General features: G+C 39.0%; 3 protein-coding genes across 3 annotated transcripts; 1 reads left to right on the plus strand and 2 right to left on the minus strand.

Annotated features, from left to right (window-relative positions):
* Positions 1-1,965: 1,965 nt before the first annotated feature.
* Positions 1,966-5,092, minus strand: LOC140234451 (actin CyI, cytoplasmic-like). The gene is made up of 4 exons (XM_072314497.1): positions 4,946-5,092; positions 4,263-4,514; positions 3,060-3,306; positions 1,966-2,575 (listed from the first exon to the last, which is right to left on the minus strand). The coding sequence occupies exons 1-4, from the start codon at positions 5,090-5,092 to the stop codon at positions 2,055-2,057; spliced, it is 1,167 nt and encodes a 388-aa protein (XP_072170598.1). The 3' UTR covers positions 1,966-2,054.
* A 3,985-nt stretch (positions 5,093-9,077) lies between these two features.
* On the minus strand, positions 9,078-12,070 carry LOC140234453 (actin, non-muscle 6.2-like). Its single transcript, XM_072314498.1, has 4 exons — positions 11,945-12,070; positions 11,172-11,417; positions 9,946-10,180; positions 9,078-9,604 (listed from the first exon to the last, which is right to left on the minus strand). The coding sequence occupies exons 1-4, from the start codon at positions 12,068-12,070 to the stop codon at positions 9,078-9,080; spliced, it is 1,134 nt and encodes a 377-aa protein (XP_072170599.1).
* Positions 12,071-20,302: 8,232 nt separating this feature from the next.
* LOC140234454 (actin, cytoplasmic-like) lies at positions 20,303-23,875 on the plus strand. The gene is made up of 4 exons (XM_072314499.1): positions 20,303-20,434; positions 21,251-21,493; positions 22,552-22,798; positions 23,376-23,875. Exons 1-4 carry the CDS (start codon positions 20,303-20,305, stop codon positions 23,873-23,875), a joined length of 1,122 nt encoding a protein of 373 aa, XP_072170600.1.

Raw genomic sequence — 23,875 nt, forward strand, 5'->3', positions numbered from 1 at the left:
AGTGTGACTCCTACCGAACTGTGGCCATGATATAATTGCAGGGTATTTCTATACCCTCAAGTGCCTCAAGTGCATAATAAATACATTGTATTTCTCTTTCTTTCGTTTCATTGTCGTTTCGCTTTCTCGCACGATTACGATTTGGACTAACTTCATTCAGCTCAACTGCCTGTGATAGTCCACTGCCAGAAAAACAAAACAAAACAAACAAAACAAACAACCAACCACACACACGCACACACACACTTGTTTGTTTTTGCCATTTTTTTTATTTTTCTTTCTTTTTCATATGAGCAATGATCATATACAAATTAGTTAATTGCAAAATAATACAAATTTCATTATGACAACATAAATTCCACATTGCCAACATTACAAATGGAAAGAATTTTGTAAAAAGAAAGATAAAGAAGAGGCAAATACATCAAACAGAGAGGAACACACACACACACACTCACAAACGCACACACACATAAGCTGTTGGTATGCCACTTATAATTATAAAAAAATACATGTATTGCAACATAGTGAGGTAATATCTCTCTGCATCTCTTCATACTTTTCGTCTGTCTCTCTCACTGCTTGGATTTTTTTTTTGATATTTGACTTTCTGCTTTTGATTTCTATTTCTAAATTTCTCTCTACAAAAGGCTAATACGCAATCATACAAAGTATAAGAGATTATTTTTTTTTCAGTTTATTTCATATTTCTTTTTAAAAATCTTTATTTCAGTATTTCTATTATGTTTAATAATCTTGAGTTACATGAGGCGTGCTTATATGCCTGACCCAGGACATGCATCGATATTGCTGCCGCCATCAAGTTACTTCTAACGCCCATGAAGATGCACCATACATTATTATTTTTATTGATTAAACATGTACAAAAGGGTTAATTTCTATTTGGCACCACAGGGCACCAAAAAACAAACAAACAACCAAACAAACAAAAAACAAACAAACAAAGGATTATATGCATCCTCCTTCATGATAAATACACAGTCTGATTATACAACATCCGATCATACGCCGTTCAACCATACACCGTCCCATCATGCAATTGTAACGTAGGCCATCATAAGCTGCCCAATCACGGATAGTGTGATCATTCATCGTCCAATAAGACCGCCTGATCAGTGAACAGTTTACAGAAGAGACTTCGTATATTCTGATACACCTGTTTACTTAGAATGTATTAACATTTCTTTATCTACCGCGATCACTATGATAATTGGCTAACGTAAAATTAGAATTATATTGCATTTTTTTTTTCGTTCTCTCTCTCTCTCAGTCATTCTCCGCATCAAGTTTTGTTTGGCATAGTTTCATATATTTCCAACGAGCTGTATTTGCCTTTACCATATAAAGAATCATTGACTTTGAAAGCAACTGGTTAAAAAGAAAAATAAAGGAAGCACTTTGGATCAGAAGGGTCAATCCAGCTCTCAACAGAGACTCGGGCTATACCCTTTCACCAATATAATTATGGTCCAGTGATTGATAAAGACAGGCAACGGCGCCAGCAAGACAACACTGCATAAGGCTTGGGAAGTCCTCAGGAGAGGACGAAAGCTTGTCCTCTACAATTTTAAGGTTGGTTGAAGCTCAGTCATTTAATTATTCATATAAAGAATACCTTGAGATACTAACTAGATGTCATAAATTTTGTATAGAATTAGGGCAGCTTTGAAAGAGATCATTCTAAACTTCCATTTTGTTCATTACTCTTGACCATCCTTGTTTTACTGCTACAATTGCAGTATCGCACAGATACCATCTCTGAAAAAGATACACAATTCTACCATCTATAATGTTGGCAGATGGCAGAAGTTCTGTCCTCCCCTTTCTCCTCCGTCTTCTCACATCATTACTGGGTTAAGGGTAAGAAACAGACACAAATAATCTACTGATTCAGAGAAATATACGCCAACAGATGATTCTTTACATACAAAAAATAATGCATTGATATTTTAATTTGACGAACCCTGAGTTTCTCAAGTTACATCCGCCTCCTTTCCAAAACTGTACTTGAATTGCTCAGTTTTCAACATGCACTAATTGGCACATTTCATGTGGATACTGTTCGGTCCGTATTCCTCGTAGTCTCTCTTCGTGACCCACATCTTTTCGAATGTCGATAGAGAGGCGAGAATAGAACCGCCAATCCAGGTGGATATTCCTCTTTCGGGTGGGGACACCACTCGCACTCTCATTTTAGGAGACACCATGGCGGATATCTCCTGCCGGAGTCGCTCCGACAACCCTTCCGTCAAGGAGGCGCCTCCGGAGAGGACGATGTTGCAGCAGAGATCCCTGCGGAGATCGATATCACACTTGCTAATGCTGCGCTTTACGAGTTCGTGGATGCCCGGGTGGTCGAGTCCAGCAAGTCGCGGTTGGAAGAGCGACTCGTTGGCGAGGAATCGCTCCTTGCCCACGGTGACGCTGTCGCCGTTCGGAAGGGCATGATTTCTCTCAATCGAAGTTGAGCTGGAAGAGGTAACCAATTCGTCTTCGAAATCCAGAGCGACGTAGCCAAAACTTTCTTTCATCTCCTTGACAATCTCCCACTCGCCTGTTTGTGTGTGAGGGAAACGAGAGAAACACGTGACCTTCTTTCTGCTTTTGCTCCTTAATCATGCAAATTTCATTCATGGCATAATTATGACGTCACGCGCAAACCTTCATCACCCCCCTTTCCCAATAGTTCAAAATGGAATGGCTATACCACTCACGCAAATGATGCTATTCCTTTCCGCATCTGACAACTAGATAATATGTTACCTTCCGATTCTAATTGAGGTAAATCAGAATAATCGTAACCGTGTCTTAAACGAAAACTACAATTTACGTCTGCATCATTTAAAAAATAATTCTGTCACTGCTCCACCCAACTTTTTTATGCGCTTTACAAAGGAAATACCACCTCACCAGCGTTTAAAAAAAAAGAAGCACGTGTGAAGTTGGACGTACCTATTCTATTTTTTTATCGATGCATAGTTATTGGCAATCCTAAATGATAAAGTCATAAAGACAACGAGATCATATGTATCTCATACCCGAAGTCGAGAACGAATAATCTCCCTGGTTAAGAAGATTCATCAGGTAATTCGTCAGATCTCGTCCACCGAAGTGAACACGCTGAACGGCTTGGTGGATGATGAAGCCTTCGTAGACGGGCACGATGTCCATGACGCTGTCGCCTATATCGACCACGATGGCACACGTGCGACCGATCGCGTAGTGAGACAGGATGGCCTGGTTGACCACGTGTACGCCACACGCTCCAAACTTCTCAAACAGAATCTGTCATGACGTCATTCATTCGAGAATGATGTAAGCATTGAGAGGGGGACAAGGTTATTTTCTTCTTTCTTTCTTTCTTTCTCTCTTCTTTCTAACGTCATAAATCTCCTGTGCACATAATTACATTGTGAAAGATCGTTATTGGTTTCAGAACTGGCCTATGTTTTCAGTCTTTCCTGAACTTTGTCAATTCATAAAGGGATCATGAATCAATACTACGCAGAATCGTTGTATACTAAACTTATCGTTTATTATGACATTACGTGCGTTTCAATTTATGATTACAAAGAATTTTATTGCTAATGGTTATCATTTCATTTATACAATGACCAACAGATGATCGTCGAACATCATTTTCTTTCTTCTTTTTTTTTGCGCTCACTCAATATTTGTCCGTCATTGCTACAATGCGATGGGAATGATTACACTATAAAAATGACATTCTTATATTCTCTATCTTGAAATTGGTCAATCCATAGTTCAACAATCTTGTTTTTCTATGATTTATGTATCTATAGTTTTATGTCATAATTTCTGTGTTGTCATTGTAGTTGCATGGATTTCTGAGGATATACTAGAGTAGTTTATATAATGTAACGAAGCCTGATGTAAACTGCTTACTAGTAACTTATGCCCACATGTTCACTCTTATACAGACGACAATGGAAGGGGAGAAGGTTCACGTACAAAAAGAGAGGATTTTATACAACAGTGTATTAGTTGTGAGAGGACTGATGACTGCAGCTATACGGCTGAATTATTAGAACGAAGGTTCAGAAGAGATTATTGTGTGCTTTCGGCTGAACCCGGAAGTGGAATCAGAAATAGCCGATAAAACCCGGAAGTAGTACCAGAAATATACCCCTCCCCCCTACACACACACACACTTTAAAAAACTTGGCACCGGTCGTGTGTACTAAGATGTGCAGGTCGAGATGACGTAATAAAGACGGTACCTGCGCCATTTTGGCTCGACTGTCTCTTGGGTTGAGGGGAGCGTCGCTGAGTAGAACGGGAAGCTCTTCGGGATCCACGCCGAGTTCGTGGTCGAAAGTGTGCCGCCAGATCGTCTCCATGGCATCCCAATCACTGATAATGCCGTGGTCGATGGGGTAGGTGAGGTTCAGGAGATCTCTCCTTCTCTGGGCGTCGCTCCCGACATACTCCCGAACTGGTCGTCTACTCGGTCCGAGTGACTGTGCAGATGGCTAAATTGTAGTGGTGATGACAATAAGGGTTGAGTTCGTTAATCCGAAAATGAAAATCTAATTTTCGTTGATCCAAAAACGAAAACCTCTGTCTGATTAACGAACCTTGCGAATAACGACCTTTTTTTTTATTCTCAAATTATCGAACCTTGTATGGGAACAATGAGCCTTCGGAAAAAACGAACCTTTTTTCATATTCGGATTAACGGGATAAGTTGATTTACCGAACCTTCAGAATAACGAACTGTAACCGAATATGGTCTTATTTACCAAGGTTAGTCTTTCAGTATAATTACTGCTCTAAAAAGGACCTTGAAATGATTATTGACATAATACAGCATTGTCAGGTTATATGTATACATCTGGGACAAGTGATTCCATAACTCCAATATTTGATGGGACTGCAGTTAGAGACAACTGTTTATTATCACCTGTCTCTTCGGCTTGCCAACAACGGACGAAAATACTACACTTGGGTAGTCATTCCCAGCTAGCCCTGCCTTCAGTATTCCTGACCCGTTGTCGATGACCACGGCGCTGTTCATCCCATCATCGTCGTCATCATCCATGGCATGCATCTCATTCAGGTCTTAGCTGCCGATGCTTCCAACAACAACAACAACAAAAAGAATATTTCAAGGATAGAGGTTTCGTAGATTGTTCTGTCCCAAGTCTAAATTATTAAAAAAAAAATAAAAAGCAAACAAACAAACTAACAAGCTAAAGATGAAATAAAAAAACACAACTGCACCAGCAACAACAACAACAATCAACAACAACAACGACAACAAAACCGCGTCATTAACTTTGCTCTGGTTTCTCTGGTCTGGTATAAATCATTTCAATTTCAGTGAATTGGTGTAAGGATTCGTTTACTTTACCCGCAAAAATAAACAGTTTTTCATCATTTCCAGAAGAGAAAAAAGTTAGATAGTAGTATCAAATGAGTAAATACCGAAGAGAATATATAATCTCTTAGGTAAATACTGATTACAACATCAGTGGAACAGAATAGTAGTGTCAGTAATTGTTGTGGTAGTACTGGTTTTAGTAGCGTGCAGTGACAAAAATATTCGTAGAAATAGTGACGATTTATAAGAATCAGTAAGATCATTACTATTCTTATTCTAATTTTGATCATTATCAATATCATCATACATTGCTACTATTATAACTATTCTTATTATCATTAGTAGTAGTTGTAGTAGTAGTAGTAGTAGTAGTACATCTGTAGTAGTAGTAGCAGTAGTAGTAGCAGTAGAAATAGTAGTAAGAGTATAGTAGTAGTATAAGTAGTAGTAGTAGAAGTAGTAGTAGTAGTAGTAGTCGCAGTTACTGTAGTAGTAGAAGTAGTAGTAGTAGTAGTAGTAGTAGCAGTAGTAGTAGTAGAAGTAGTAGTAGTAGTAGTAGTAGAAGTAGTAGTAGAAGTAGTAGTAGTACATGTAGTAGTAGTGGATAGTACATGTAGTAGCAGTGATAGTAGTAGTAGTAATAATGATCGCTCTTGTTGTTGTTGTGTAGCATTACAAATGGTGGGAATAGCGAGAATTGCTATTATTGCCGCGTTCTTGGTCTTCTCGAAATTCTTGTTGACATACGGTGGTAATTCCTCTGCAAGGGACACAGATAGACGTATGTGATAAGCCTAGACCACGGCTCTTTCAGAACGCAAGATATGGCGTGCATCAAGGTAAACTACACGGTCATGATGTCAAAAAAAAAAAACAACACAAAACAAAACAAAGATAAACATGGCTTCACAGTTTAGAGATGCGGGTAACTGAGTTAATGCTATACAGCACCCTGAGTGTTAAGGTGCGATACAAGTAGACCAACGATCAAGTATAGGCTTTAATACTGACAATGAAAGTGTTTCAGCCGGAATTTGTCCCGAGATAAGGCGGTTTATGGATCTAAATATAAAGCGATGGAAGGTGAAGCATGCAGCGCAACAGTGCACATCAGGAAATTAGCACCTTATTCGCAGTCACCAACGTATGCTAGGATATTGCACCATATTCGTGGTTACAACTAGCGTAAAGAACCGTACCGATATATCACCCATGCATTCGTTCCGTTTACGAATGTGCGTTTAATTAAATTTACTACTAGTATTATAGATAGGCCTACGTGTATCTATACGCAAGCTAGTCGCTCACCTTTCCCTGACAATGTTGTATCGAGTCTTTTACCTGTGTCCAGCGTTATCGTTTTGTAGGAGTCATAAACACAGAGAATGATGTACAGTGTAGGGAATACATTCTTTGTACCACACGTTTCAGTTATAAGGTACATTTTCAACGACAGTCACTCAAGTGTGTAACAGTTTGCCGCGAATGATCGCCCCGTGTCCACAGTTTACTGAGTTTCGAGAACACTTGCAGATTTAAAGATTCTGTTTTTTTTTTCATTCATTTATTATTATTATCATTTTTTTTTTTGCTGATGCTAAATACTGTATAATGAAATTCCCTCCGTGATTTAAGTAGGCCTACACACAAAGAAATGGAAAGCATGAAGTCAGTTTGAAGTTATGACACTAAAATTTATTTCATTAAAGATCTCATCAGATGCGGAAAAATACCATAAATATAGGCTGTTACAGTCCAGGCATGTTGCTTCGTATTGAAAGCCTGGTAATGTGGTTACAGTTTTGTACGTTCTTTTGTCGATTTCATAATACATATCCTGAGAGAAAAGACTATCCCGTTCTGCAGTTGACTGCTTGGCAAATTCGCAGCGGGGTAACATTAGTTGACCCACACTTGAATTAGTCTCAATTTCAGACACATCGCTGCCTTAACACGTTATGATGTCATTACGAGAAGATTAAATAAAAAAAAAAAGATAAAGTAATACGTGAATAAGATTTGTGTGCACGTGTATGAAATAATATATGAAATATGGATATAAAATCATTGTTTGTTTTTTTTTTGTCTTCGAGTGGCTTAAGCAGATTTGGTTTTTTTTTTTTCTGTTTAAAGACATTTCAATGCATATCCACGTTTGTATAACAGTTATGTATCACTTAACTGTGATTCTAATCGAGGTATATTGGTGTAATCAACTATAAAAGACTAATCTATATTGATTAACTACATTCCAATGATAATGTACATAATTGTATTTTAAGATGATTTACGCACTTTGATTGGCCAGAGGTGAAGAGATAATTATATCCGGTCATAGTGGAATGGGAGGGGGTAGTGATAACTTTGTGTATCATTACACAACAACATCACAGATGCTTAACGAAACGGTAAAAGTTTCATCAAAATCGGACAGTAGGAAATGTCCGATATTGAGAACTGTGGAATTCTTAGGTTCCTCATGTTTTCACGTAAATTCACATTATCAGTCACAACCACATTATACCAATAAGGTCTAGTTGTGGTGCTGATTTTATTTACTTAAACAACTCTCCCAGACTGAGTGTTCGTGCTAATAATAAAAAAAAAAAACACACACACACAAACAACCAACATCAAGAACATAAAAAGTAATGATTTCTCCAAGCCCGTTCCCACTTATTTCTAGACATCATTGTCAGGTTATGCACACAGAATACAAATTTAATGAAAATAATTCAAGTCTTATTCGCATAGACTCTTGTAAAGGGGAAAACACTTAAATAAATATTTAGTGAATTTATCAGATAGGTCAATAAAAGACTTACTAGGCAATGACATTATCATAACATAGCCTAATAAGTTTAAGCGGTTACTACTATATCATCATTCTTTGTTGTTCATTTTTACGGTCAATTTTTATGAAGCGTCTACCAATTATGTTGGGCATTTATTTAATCTTACTATACATTCAAATGGCGTAAGTTCTGATTCATCCAGGTAACGTTCAATAAAGGTACAAAATCAAATCAATTCATCTGGACTTACTGTTTTAATTCCAAGAACGGTTTCAAATCAGAAGAGCTGATTGAGCTCCAGGTTCGGACGTGATTGGCGTTCTCGGAATTAAAACAGTAAGTCCAGATGAATTGATCACCCTATTTTGTACCTTTACCTTACTATATACTGAACATTTTGCAGAGTTATAATTTGATGGTGTACGTAACTACCTACCCGTAGTCTAATACAAAGGCGTCGGTCGATCTTTCCAGTCTGCAGTTGAAGATAATCTTCTGCATAGTTAGGGGCCTTCTCAGAAAACGGGTAACACTCATTTTTTTTTTCTCCAGAGAAGGAGAGTGTTAATTCCAGAACGGATGGCGTCAATCTGCCTTCATAACAACATGAAGGCCCTACATCCTCCAATGCACTCAGGGACCGCTGGAGGAAAGCCGAAATAAAACGTAATCATGTCCCATCTGACTTCATGATTGGTTGTCTTCGACCTTCCTTGTGACATCACACACGTTGTTGGCATGCAGTAAAATGACTATGTATGTAACATAAATCATGGGTTAAATACTTGCGACCAGCGCTCCAACAGCTATGTAGTTACTGTAATGTTTGCTTCACTCTCAGAATCAACCTGGAGAAATAAGTTTTCTTTTACAGCTTGATTCGCTGATGCGATGCAGCGTTTCCATGACAACGCACACTAGAACAGCTGGCATTTCTTGTGGACAAGGCTCGCTCCGTGTTCTAGGTATTCCTGTCTCAAGATCCAGTTGTCCTGGAAGGGGATAGAGCAAGCTAACTTTGACCCGCCGACCCAGGCGGACTGCTCCCTCTTCGGTGGTGCGATGACATTGACCTTGATTCCGGGTGGGGCAAGAGCTGAGAGTTCCTTCTTCAACCTCTCGGGGAACCCGCGGATCATCGTCGAGCCACCGGCGAGGGTGACGTTGCCGAAGAGCAGCGGACGGACGTCGGCGTCGCACGTCATGATGCTGCTGTAGACGAGCTCGTGAATGCCCGGGTGGTCGCTCTCGATCAGCTTGGGCTGGAAGAGGGCTTCGGCGGCTCGGAATCGCTCGCTGCCAACAGTGATGTTGTGACCATCGGGAAGCTCGTAGGAAATGTTGACAGATTCTGGAGCGCTCGCTGCGACTTTCATTTCGCGGTCGAAATCGAGAGCGACGTAGCTCACCTTTTCCTTGATTTCACGCACTATGTCATGCTCGGCTGCAGATAAACCAGTAGGCAAAAGAAATCGTCGTTTTCATTACTTTCTTTTAAAGAAAATCCGACAGAAATATCAACTTGCTTTATCATTAAGTATCAATTTGAGAAATAACCATCATCTTTTCCATTGAATACTTTCCATACTACTCTGTTCATTACATCAAAATCCAGACCCTCGCTGTTTGGAAACAGCAACATCCCAAAGACAGGTCAATTAATCCCTCTCGAAGAATGTTTGATTTGCTTCCAAATATCAAGTTAAAGAGAATTAATCGATAGATGTGACTCTTTTGTGAGCATGCAACAGAAACATGAGAACATTATCTCCCTCAGGAACGTACCTGAGGTAACAAACGATAGCCCTTTTTTGTTTAGAAGGTTCTGTAGGTATTTGGTCAAGTCTATTCCTGCAAGGTCCATTCGCTGGACGGCGTGGACGATCGCCTCACCGTCGCGGATGGGGACGACCTGGCACACGCCTTCCCCGATGTCGAGGACGAGGGAATCTCGTTGACTCGCCAGGACGGCAGCATTGGCGAAGAAGATCCCAGGCATGTAAAGCTTCTCGATCATCACCTGATTGTCCAGCCCAGATGTGTGAAAGAAAACAAACGATATAAATCACATAGGAATGAAAACGTTACTTTACACTTGTCAAAGATAACGACTGCATTAGCAGGAGCCCATGTTCTGTCGTTTTACGTGTTATTTGAAGGTGATTCAAGCAGCATTAGTTAACGTAACTTAAATGACCAAAACAGTTCAACACAGGGAGAGAATGAGACACGGCAACATCCCAGAAATAAACCTTCCGGTAACTTCTTTGTGTGTATGTGTTATATTGTTGAATTTTTATGTTTCATTCATACTTGATCATGTAAAAACAAAATGATTAATTTCTGAAATAATTACACTTTACTTAAAAAGCTAACCCACATTGTCGAGGCATGATAAATGAAAAAAAAAGAAGGTACGTTTAAAGGGTGTAAGTAAGCTGCCTTCGTAGAGCAGGCATTGGGTAGGGTTATTTTTGGGGATAATCATTCTGAACGACAGTGGCCATTCTGATACGATCAACCCAGAATTTTGAGGAACGGAAGAGTCGCGTCACGTTACATCTTGTTGCTTGGACTCGAGTCGAGTCTCCAGTTCATCAAAGGTCGTTTTATCCAAACGTCACGAAATTTTGCATGATTAAAGAATAATGTCCCCAATATCGCGCACGAAATCTTACGGTAATGGTATACATTTCAGAGTTTTCAAAAAAGGAAATGAAAAACTAAATCCTTGTTACTTGGGAACATGCTCGTCATTTGTACAGGAAATGACGGTTGGACTTTTTTTTTGGGGGGGGGGGGGGTGGGGGTTCCGAATAAATTCATTTGAAATCTACAGTACTCAGTCCCTCTCCATGATAAAGAAGTTTCCGGTTTTATCATTCTGAGGAAAAGTTTTAATTACCTACTGCTACATACAATCTGACAATATACCAGCTTTTGAAAGATATCTTTAGAACTAGTAAGGTTGCGAAAGGGACACACGGGCTTTTACCACACAGATATCTTACCTCGGTCATCTTTTCCCTGTGTGACTTGGGATTGAAGGGAGGTTCCGTGAACAAGGTGCAATGCTCTTCGGGATAAGAGCGATGCCAGCTGTAGAAAATATGACCAACAAGCTTCTGAATGTCATCCCAGTTTGTGACGACCCCGCGCTGGACGGGGTGCTCGAGGTCGAGCAGCCCGCGTCTCTCCAGCGCTTCCTCGCCGATATACCGCAGCTCGCTGAAGTACATCATACTTGGCTGGATAAGCTTTCAAAAAAAAAAATGACATGATAGGTCCGACAGAAAAATATAGCACTTGGATCATAATGCAAGTCCAGACTTCACAGTATCTAGAAATCGAAAGACCAAGTATCGCAGTCGCAATAGCATAGCACTTGAGGTGAAACATCCCATGGAAATATTGAAAACAAGGACAAATATCAAACACAGATTTCATTCAGTTAGACAAAAATAATGTTTTTCCCCTCGAAAACGTCATCTTATACAGTGTGGCATTTTATATGTTAACATTGAAATCGAGAAATCTTGAAGGGCAAGCTTTAGGTATAGGCCCTTCTTGCATATCTTTTGCACAAACTTGTCTTCGCCAGCGATCGTTCATGAAATAATAATCATAATCATAATTCTCATAATGGCACAAATCATGGTTGGCATGGGATAATACATGCCACCATCCCACCCCGAAAATGTCCTGCGTCAGAAGGCATTTGTAACCATCTTTAATAGTATACGACACAATGTCAAAGGTATACTTGCATTGATATCCTACTTACCTGGTGCTTTGGTGTTCCAGCAGCGGCGGGGACAGACGTTCGAGGTTTTTCTTCACCGGCGAAACCCGCCTTCCACTGCCCCGACCCGCTGTCGATCATGAAGCAGCTGTAATCGAGTTCATCCATCGTGATCGACTCTGGTATCGCAGCGTTAGCAACTGTACGGCTTCAGACCGCGCTTTTACTGCGGAAAGTTCAAATGGGTTACACTGCACGTCACCTTGCCCCTTGCCTCATTGAGACATAACTGATCATGGAATGTGTTTTCAGAGAATCACTTCACAGCACTGCCCTATAAGGTGACTCTCCTTTGTTAGTGTAGAGATGCTGTTCCTGATGTTGTATAAGATTGATCGAGTATCGTTTGTTCGATTGGAAATTTGGAATCAATATATTGTACCACAGCCACAAAAAACTGACAACCGACAGTAAATAGGCCCTATACCTACAATCAGACATCTATAATTCGTCCTCCTATGCACGCGATACCTTGTAAATGTTCAACCTAGGCTAGCTCGATGGCTCTTATCACTACCTAAAATTTCACGGTGCTCAACCTTACCACAGTGCTCTTAGGGTCTCTCCTAGTGAAATTGAAATACTTATTATGTGAATGTGTCATAGAGCGGATCGGCGCGCTGAAATCCGTGCTTCAAATAACGTACCTGTGAAAAGATATGGCAGATTGTTGGCTTAAATACGTAGAGTATATCCCAGTAACACACGCATTTTATTTTGGTCTTTTGTCCTTACCTGATAATTATGCATTCCAAAAAGACTATACAACGAGTGTTCATATCGGAGCATCACTGGCATCATTATTATCAGCAAAATGAATGTAAACGTTCCGGTTGATTACTGCTGTATTGAAGGAATCTGAACAGTAGTCAGAAATGAAATTGCAGGCGCATGGACACTCATAGGTTACGTTTAAGACTTTATTATTGATACATTGATCTGTTTCAGGTTCAGGCTAAGTCTCTGGCTTTCGGGTTGACTTGGCACTTCTGGGTAATTAATGAATATGAATTAAATCTCAAAACAGACTCAATAATTAACATATAAAACAAAATAAACCTGTCCAATGAAATATGCAGGACCTCAATCACCAATGATGACAATATATGAATTGACTAGATGATAGTTAGCCTTCTACCATCCAAATTAATGATTTATAAATACAATATCTAGATGCATAATATGAGTATGTGATTCTGTTTACACAAATCACACACATAACCTATTACAACATTATGTTGAATTGATGAGTGCACTTTGTAGCAACCTACGCAGGCCTAGAGGGTCGCAATCCGAGATAAAGGCTGAAAGTTGTTCAAAATATTAGCTGTAGGGCCTACATTGTATACAGGACCGCTGAATGACACTGACGGGATTTTATAACATGTATAATGCGTGGTCTGGTAGTCAAAGTACAAAGTTCGATGGGCCTACCACTACAACTGTAGTAGTAGTCGACTAGTAGTCTTAGTAGTCGACTAAACTAGTAGTAGTAGTAATAGTAGTATAGCAGTAGTAATAAGTACAGTGTAGTACGGTAGTAGTACTAGTAGTAGTATGTGGTAGTAGTAAATAGTCGTAGTACAGTGTAGTAGTAGTAGTAGTAGCACGAGTAGCAGGAGTAGTATATAGTATAACTACACAGATACAATATATTAACATGCATGCACATATATGAATATAATATGATATAGCTGCATGCATTTATAATGCACACATAGGCTCCTACGTACACATGGGCAGTACAAATGTATTTGTACATATCCAATAAGTGGGCGGGGCTGAATGCGAGATTGACACACACGATATACAATTTATCATAACAATCAAACCTACGACCAGAGAGCCATATATACCCATATAAGTATCTCTCCCATCTTTTTTTTTTTTTTTTTTTTTTTTTTGCTACAGCAGAAGAGGAATGAGAGATCTGCAATTCAATATGGCATTCAATATATCGTACAGTGTCTCACCTGTTTCTTGAAGGATAAGTGATCACAGTCTCAGACTCATAGTTCAGCCATTGTATTGTTCAGTTGTATCAAGCTATAAGTACTGCTAAGTAGTATGCGATGCGATGAGCTATGCCCTCGGGTACACTTCTGCTTCATCTGTTCGTGAGGGAAGAAGCTCGCTGTACTGGTGGTCAGGACATTTCTGTAAAAAGTCACGGAAGTATCAAGCTTCGACGGATTATTCTTGAGCAGACAAAGGTAGAGACCATCACAGCGTTCACTCAATACCCACAAAATAAACGCGGATTGGGCCCAGCACACAGCCGTGTCTCATCTACCGCGCGCTATACGTACAATAAGTCGCTCTGCACTCTTCATACAGCGCTGGCTTGTTTACGACAGGAAACTGCAATGTACAGTACACTTGCGTGGGTACGGGGGGGGGGGGGGATATATCGACAGAATTTGTATAGCCTTTATACCAGACGCTTTCTTTTACGAAGATATGGAGCGATGCTCAGGGTCACCGGACGTCAACATTACGTCATCCCATGATGTTGTAGGGCGTCCTACACTGTTTCTTGTATCAATGTGATACTTCTTATCAAGTCCTAATGATTGAAATGTGTACTCCTTGCTTTTGAAAAAAAAGAGAAGACTACTATGCGCCCCTGTCAGTGAGACCGCACTTCTATCGGAACAGAAACACGACAAACATAAACAAGGTTAACTACAACAATAAAAACGACACCCATAAAAACACAAGCAACATTACGCCTTTTGATTAACTTTCGGAGACACTCTGTGAAGATCAACACATGTCTTAATCATTCATGAAACATGAATAATATGTAAAATGAAAACACGGCGAGTTTCTTTTCATGGGTCTAGAACTCTTTAATTTGTAGAATGTCACTATGGGCTCCAGAAAGGCACGACATTATACAGGAGTTTATAAAAGCCTACCTCTAATTGTTTTATCAGAAAATATTACCAATGTCGGAGCAGCTATTATATTTAAAGTGTGAGATTTTGTTGCGAGTTTGCGCCACCAGAGGGAGCCACGGCGACCGACCGATGAGTTAAGTTAAGCTTATTGTATTTATACACAGGTAAAAAGCCTACTTTCAGCTGGACAGTTTTTTTTTTTTTGTTATGAACCATGTTATGAACCATGACTATCATACACATTTCTCGAGGCTGATTAGAGATGACTTGACATTATTTTTCTCAGATGGAGAGAATATATGATGATATTTTTGATAAAACTTAATAAATCATCATCGAACATGATGAAACATATCTGGAATGTGTTGGTACTTTCGCTTCCATGCAACTCGAGCACAACAGTTATGACGAAACATTTGGGTCTATACAGATTTATGTTGAAAATAATATTAAAGGGATCGTATAGTTTTTGTCGAGACCTAATTTCAGGTTTCTAACATTTTTTGGTGAGATAATGAGAAACCTCATATGAAATATGATAGAGCATGTAATTCCGTGAGGAATTCAATGTTTATTTGATGAAAATTGATTTTGAAATGGCTGAGATATCCAAAACAGAGCGATTCTAAATGTGGGACCCACCTTTTATTACGATCGCTTTATTTTACTTTCTTTTTGGATGTTTCAGTCATTCCAAACCCGATTTTCATGAAATGAACTTTGAATTCCTCTTAAAATGATAGCATGATCGTGCACCTCAAAACGAACATAAAGTCGCACACACTGATTTTGCGTGAGGACTGAAAATAAGTGAAATGGGTCAACCTAGCCGAACTTGACTTTTTTATATTTTCTGAAAGACCAAGTCTTCTTTTACATTATGCTTAAATTTGGTATCATAAAACGGGCAGGAAAGTGTGTTTTTTTTAGCAGTTTATCTCAAACATTTTTGGTAGAATAGTGTGATTAGGTGTGTCTTTAGAATCCCTTTTTCATTCAGAAAAACCTTGTCCATACACTCTTCACTTTCAACGCTAATAACTTTTGAAAGGATAGTGCTACTGCTTTGAAAGTGGGCATTAATTATGGACAGAATATGTTAATGAGGCATGCTTAATTTCAGTTTAATCTGATAATCCCTTCATTGTTGCTACTCTGGTGGTTTACTTCCTATTTTTTGTCCTATTCATCGCACAGCCAACACGGTTTGGTAAAGATTAAGCGCTTGAATAGACACTGAACTTCAGAGCCTCTTTTCTCAGTTCACACTTTTCCTGAGTTTGTGCTTTCTTTCAAATATTTAGATAGGTTAGGAGAGTCCATTTGATTTGTGTTATACATCATTTTAAAGCTTAAAGTCCGCTCTTTCAGAATATGGTCTTAACTAAAAATTCATGTCTGGCGACTTTTTGTTTGTTTTGTGGTGCAGGGCCACATATTATCAGCAAAATGAATGTAAGTGTTTTCTCGGGTATCTCACAAAAAAAAAATAAAAGCCCAATTCTCATCTCCACCAATACTGTACCATCCCTTTAACGTTTTATAAATGCTTCTGAGATGTGAGATTCCATTCCCTTTTGGCAGACAAAAAAAAAATGATAGAAGCTGGGACAGCTTGTGAAACTTTGCTCGCACCTCTAAATTATATTTTCTCTCTTAAAAAAAAAAAAAAAAAAAAAACCACGACTTAATCCTTGCTTCTTCTAAAAGTCTGTAGAATCAATATAAGTTCCCTAGCCCCCCTTCTCTCTCTCTCTCTCTCCCTTCTTCCTCTTTGATATACGCAAGCACATACCTACTCTTTCCCAATAAATCTTTTATTTCATCCAAACTTTCATAATGCACTTATGCAAAAATAGATGAACGATTTTTTTTTTTAATTCTTGAATATTCTCAGCATAAAATGAGACTCCTACGTCCTGCGTAATATATATGATGATTGTGCTTTTTATCTTTGAAGGCTTTGTTGATCTTTTTGCATCATTCTAATATCATTGCTAAAGTGTATTGTAATTTTTTTTTCTACTAGCGTAATACTTTTGTTAAAATTTTGATTATTGCATTCGTCGTGGGTTTATATTGTTGAATTCAAGTTTGTTTGTTTTTTTGTTTTTTTGTTTTTTTTTCTGAATAAACTGTTCCAAACCAAACCCAAACCCAAACAAGTCAGCCCTTCCATGAATCTAGTATGGTTTCCAGACACTTTGCCAACTTTAGTCCTTTCCACACCGCCCACGACGGCCATACGGCCGCGGCACCCGTGCCTTTACCGAGGGCAATTATTCGACGTTTCATCCAGCTGGACCTGCTACTTCTCTCGCCGTTAGAGGACGTGGATATTCTGGGAAGCAACTCAGTAGATTCTACGTACAGTAATGTTATGAGGCAGAGGGTCTTGAAGTCAAACTACCATGAATCAGAAATACAATTGTAAATCAGACATTCTGGCCCGAATTCACGAAGGTGGTACAAATGAAACCATGGTTTAAACCATGGACAAAAACCATGGAGCGCCAAGTGTCGCACGGAATATTTCATTACGAAATTGGTCATTTCGTTGACAACATGACCGTTTCGTTAACGAAATTATCATTTCGTGGACGTAATGTTCATTTAGTTACAAAATGTAATTTCGTGGACTTAATGTTCATTTAGTTACAAAATGTTGTCATCTCGTTACAAAATAATCATTTCATTGACGAAATGAATGATTTTTTTTAACGAAATATTCCATGCGACACTTGGCGCTCCATGGTTTTTGTCCATGGTTTAAACCATGGTTTCATTTGTACCACCTTCGTGAATTCGGGCCTCTGTGTCTAACCCCTCACCCGAATCCTGCCGCACACCCACATCCCCCCCCCCACACACACACACTCTCTCTCTCTCTCTAGCTCTCTTTTGTAACGCAGTTGTTTGCATGGCCTACAATCACCCCCAATCCCAACTCCGCACCAGCACACACCATTACCATATGTGGCGAAAATTTTCAGTCGATTTCCCTGTCATGAATATTCATGACTGGCGTTCAAATGAAGCTTGCCTATATTGTTACACGCATCGCATGCTGTTATATTGTTCTGATTTCGCCATATATATTGTAAATCCGGCAAAGCATAAATACCACGATCAGTGCCACCACTGACACTAATCAAACATGAAATATCAACTTGACGTGAATACACATTGCATGCTATTGATATGTATATACGAACAAAGATTAACTATTGAGGTTTTATAAATGTGTTATGTATGCCCCAAGAAAATAGACCCTCCCACCCCCTCCAAGATCATTGGACGTTCTGGGAAATATATGCATAAATTCATGCATAGAAAAAAATCTTCTCAAATCTGATTCATCTATCCAAGAAATATGATTATATTGCTGAAGTGGAGTTGATATCCAAGTTGCTCTAGATTCTGACAAAAATTACATTATCTCTATCAGTGACTTGAACGTCATAATTTTATCCTGCATTCAAGGCGTCGTGACTGGACGTGCTGTTATTCTATTCTACAGGTAATTAAGAAATGTTACTATTATATACCTTCATTCTATTATCTTTTGCTCTTTCTGAGTAAATTATTCAAAAAATTGCTTGGTTTCCCATTTACAAAAGGGGAGTTCAGAACACCGAAAGTATCATTATCATGCATGATTGTCGACGCTCAGTTTTTGAACGTTGAAATAAAGTTTGAATTGAATTGAATTGAATTAATATATTCTTACAACCAAATAAATACGCTTGACAGGGTATTGTGTGCTATTATTTGTATATATACTATAGTAGACATGATGTCATTATTATGTTTCATCAATGAATAGTTCCTATATCATTTACAAATAAGAAACGTAAACCAAGTCTTATTAGTGCCATTTATTATTGTTTGATATATTATGAATCAGGTATTATTGGACAAGGTAGATTATCAAGCACACTAACTAAGAATGCCATATCATAATATCAGTGATTTTACGTGTAATTAACATTTTGTTGGGTTTCCCCTTAGTTTTATTGTTCTACATTCCACATTTACATGTAAACTATAAACAAATTTTCTATTACAAAAAAAAACAACAACAACAAAAGGATGGAAAAATGCTGAATATGAGGAATCTACATAATTATCACATATATAGAAGCAATGCGTGTAGAGAGGAGATTCCCAGAAGCTATTGTAGAATGAGTTCTTACATGAAATTTACAGTTGTCACGAATGAAAAATTATGAACTGAGAGATGAATAATATATAAAAGCATATAACAATAGATAGATCATATTAAATGAATATCTATTAGACTGAACTACAAAGAGCTGCTTGATAAACATTACAGTGGTTATAATCTGAGATCAGCGGTGAACAAAAACAGCCACACTTTCTTTCTGCATTAGTTGCTACTTGACGTTTATTATTATTATTATTATTATTATTATTATTATTATTGTTATTATCATTATTATTATTATCATTATTATTATTATAATTATTATTATTATTATTATTATTATTATTATTATTATTATTATTATTATTATTATTTTCATTGTTATTATTACTTTATACATTATACACCTGTATCTGTACCTACAGATTTAGACTTTAAAAGCACCCTGTACCGCTTCTGGACAAGGGTAAAAATGAAATCTTGTTATGCAAACACATGATAGTTATAAACGGAGGACTGTAAACATTGACTGCACTTTGACCGAACCAAATCGTCTAATGTCAACCATAAAATGGGGGAAAGGCAGTTTGTATCGATACCATGCATGATATTAACATAATCATGCAGATCGCAAGCAGACTAACCTGGCAGAAGCTTCTATAAAGTGGAAAGATTCAGTCAGTTCAACTTCCTAGTGTACAACATTCGCAAAGGTAAGATATAGCTACTATTGCCCTTGGAATAATAAGTACTTCTCAGTCAGTATTCCATTGGTGAATTCTTGTTAGACATACAGCATGTGAGCTGAAAATACCATGTTTCTCCTTTCTCTCATCAATCTACTTTGTATCGTGATCTCATCTTCTTGATTTCTACGTTTGACTAGAATTTGCAAGACACATTTAAGATTCAACCGGGTAATATTAAGTACAGCAAAGTATACATACTATAAACAACACGTGTTATATTCTTTCCATTCATTCTTGACTGCTTGAGTGTGTTTATACACGTGCATATCATAATATTATTCATATGTGAGTATGTATCTTGTGTGTTTATGTCTGAGAGTGCGTGCCTTTGTGGGCATGAATGGAGATGCTTAGATAATGCTATTTTGGGTACGTAAGAAGGTCGGAAGCACAATATTTCATTTTGGGTCTTCTACATGTTACAAATTTTTATTACTAAGAGACATGAGATATTAAATTTAAACGATCAATCCTCTTTGGCTTTTTATACAGTCTTTAAAAGCTAGACAATTAAAGAAGCATGGCACAGGCCGACGAAGAGGTACCGCCCGTGATCATCGACGTCGGGTCTCTCACATGTCGCGTGGGGCTGATGGGTGACGAGGATCCGCGAACTGTCTTCCCGTCGGTCGTAGGTCATCTCCGAAGAGAGGTAAGGGGAGTCTGGACTCTGACTGTCTTCAACTCCCAACAATTCCTCACACTCTATACCACCACGACTGCAGGGGAGATTTCCTAAATCATTTTGTTAAGTAGATGCTGATTCGGTGAACGCAGAGATCAGTGGAACACTCAGTGAAAGTTTGAGGAAATTTATACAATCTGTTCTGAAGTCATGAGTGTATAATAATTATAGTTTTGTTTAATCCCCCTCCCTTGATTCCACAATAGTTAAAAGATATTATAGACTCAAGAGAGAGAGAGAGAGAGAGAGAGAGAGAACCGCTTAAACTAGCTCCTTCAGAACACGATGAGATTTTGAATTGTTTTCATCGTTTACGCATATTTCTACCAATTTGACATCATGAGGCTTTGAAGAGTTTTAGCCCATATACAGTTTAGCATACTATGAACTTTGAACTTTATTTCTTTCGACCCCTTTCGGAGTATGAGAAATGCGACATACACCTGGAAAAGTGACTTTGAAATTGATATCTTTTGAATGAATCTTCCTCAAACTTTCAGAGAGTCTTTCAAACATATTTCTGCATTCAGTGAATCTACAGGTGTGTTTGGGGAAACCTTCCATGTAAGATTAAATCAATCTGATTTTAAGTTCTTAATTCATCTAAATCCTGACTGAAATGTACACTGCCCTTGATCACGTTTGTAACTGCTCCAAATATCAGACTATGATACCTAACTTTGCTGTCAAATGATAAATGTCCAAAAAGTTTTGTGTTTATCATCTTTGTTATATTTCATTGCAAGATTCTCAAAATCCACCGAACTCGTATGTGTCTTCTAGATTGTAACTGAAAGCGCGGTAGGGAACTTGAGTTCGTATGTTGGAGAAGAGGCTCTGAGCAAGAGAGGTATCTTAAACCTCACTTGGCCTGTCGAAGACGGGATCGTCACCAACTGGGACGACATGGAGAAGATCTTTCATCACATTTTCGACAACGAGCTCAACGTCGACGCCAAGAACCACCCCGTCCTCCTCACCGAGTCGCCGACCAACCCGAAGGCCAACAGAGAGAAGGCAATGCAGGTATCATGGCAAGAAATATTTTGTTCTTCTGCATCTTCATAATTATAAATACAGGTAAAAAGTCTGGTTCAATGTATAAGAAAGACTCTATGTATTATCACATCCTAGAGAATTAAAACAGATTAGAATCAATCGGAATACAGTCAAACCTGCCTCAGTAGTCACCTATTTTCAGTGGCCACTTGTCGTAAACGTCGACTTAAAAAAAGAGAAAAAAAAAATTCGCTCCGAGCGAAATACCATGATATAGACCCTGTCTGTAGCGGCCACCTGCTATTAGCGGTTAACAGTATCGTCTCCCTTGGGTGGCCACTGTAGACAGGTTTGACTGTATATCAAAATGTTCCCTTCCTTCTATCTTTTCCTCCTTTCCTCCTTTTCCTTCTTTTCTTTCTCGTTTTCCTTCCTTTCCTCGTTCATTCCTCCCCCATCCCATCACTGCCCATTAAACCTTCCTGATTTTCCTCCTCCTTTGCTTTCCTCCCCTTCTCCTCTCCCTTCTCTTCCTTATCCTTTTCTTATCACTGTCCTTTTTCCTCCCCCGATCTCGCTCATTACATTTTTCTCTTATTTCTCACAAAAGAACAGCCATTGGCTGAAGTGAGTGGGCAGCGGTGAAGTTGAATAAACTCAAACTCAAACTTAATGGCCCGAATTCACGAAGGTGGTACAAATGAAATCATGGTTTAAACCGTGGACAAAAACCATGATAGAGCGCCAAGTGTCGCACGGAATATTTCGTTACGAAAGTAGTCATTTCGTCGATGAAATGATTATTTTGTAATGAAATGACAACATTTTCTAACTAAATGAACATTTCGTCAACGAAATGATAATTTCGTTAACGAAACAGTCATTTTGTCGACGAAATGACCAATTTCGCAACGAAATATTCCGTGCGACACTTGGCGCTCCATGGTTTTTTGTCCATGGTTTAAACCATGATTTCATTTGTACCACCTTCGTGAATTCGGGCCAATGTGTCTGGAAAATTTGATAGACATGGGTTAGCTCTTAAAGTGTATCACTCCCGTCTTGTCCTTCGTTCTTGCCCTCAGTGCTTGTTCGACACTTTCGGCGTCCCATCCGTCTTCACAGTCAGCCAGCAAGTCGCCTCAATGTTCGCTGCCGGGCGAACGACGGGCGTCGTATTCGACGTCGGAGCAAGTTCTGGTCACGTTGTACCGATTTACGAAGGTCACTGCCTACGTCATGCTATCCGTCACGTGACATCAGCTGGATCCCATCATTCTGAATACCTGCTGGGACTACTCAAGGATCGTGGATATAATTGCGAGACATTAGGTACTACTGTTTTACACCTTACGTTCTTCATTGCCCCTGACGAATCAAAGGGCAGATTATATTCATAATGATATAAGGCTCGACATTATCGGTGGACCATTGGCCCGGGGCACTAAAAATTGGTGTCAGTGTCAGGACAATATCAGAAGATGGTTACATTATTGATGTTTATTATGTATACACTCAAAGGGAGAGATTAAAAAAACAAACTAGGAACAGACAGAAAATTTCAGAACAAAATGCTCTCCCTTGATAACTCCAAGACAATATCTTATAATGCTATATATTGGATAACGTCAGCAACTTGCTTTAGATATCATTAAAATATCTATTCCTTCCTTCCGCTGCATACTTGACCCATCAGTGTGGTATGATTCTAGCTGATAATAAAATAATCTACCAGTATCACATTCAATGTGAAGTACTATAAAATCATTGAAAATTTATGTACATAACTACGTGCACCAATTTGGAATACGTAGTAAAGTTATTATGTTGTGCATTGTTTTTATGTGCAAATGTAAATCTTTATAATTTTTATATACTTTTGTATATTTTTTCCTTCGGTGGTATGAAGACATGAAGACGGTAGAAGACATCAAGGAAAAACTTTGCTCCGTTGCTCGTGACTTCGATCGCGAGACAGCGAACCCGCGAACGATCACGGAGACTTTTCAGCTGCCCAACGGCCACTCTATCACCATTGACAAGGAAAGACTCCTCGTTCCCGAAGTCTTCTTCAAACCCACTCTCCTGGGCAAAGACTCTCCCGGCATCCACCGGGTCATCTACGACGCCGTGATGGACTGCGACGCCGAGCTCCGCAAGAAACTCCTGGCCGGTATCATACTCGCTGGAGGTGCGACCATGTATCGTGGGCTCCAAGAACGGCTGCAAGACGAGCTCGGCGCCGTGGTGCAACCACCGGCTCGAGTGAAAGTCATTCATCCCAAGAAGCATTCTGCTTGGATGGGTGGGTCCGTGTTGGCTGCGTTTGCACCCATCAAACAGCAGTGGATTAGCAAGAAAGAGTATGAGTGCCACGGTCCCAGTATCGTTCACAAGAAGTGTTTCTAA

Source organism: Diadema setosum, chromosome 10, assembly GCF_964275005.1.
Source record: "Diadema setosum chromosome 10, eeDiaSeto1, whole genome shotgun sequence".
Taxonomy (NCBI): Eukaryota; Metazoa; Echinodermata; class Echinoidea; order Diadematoida; family Diadematidae; genus Diadema; species Diadema setosum.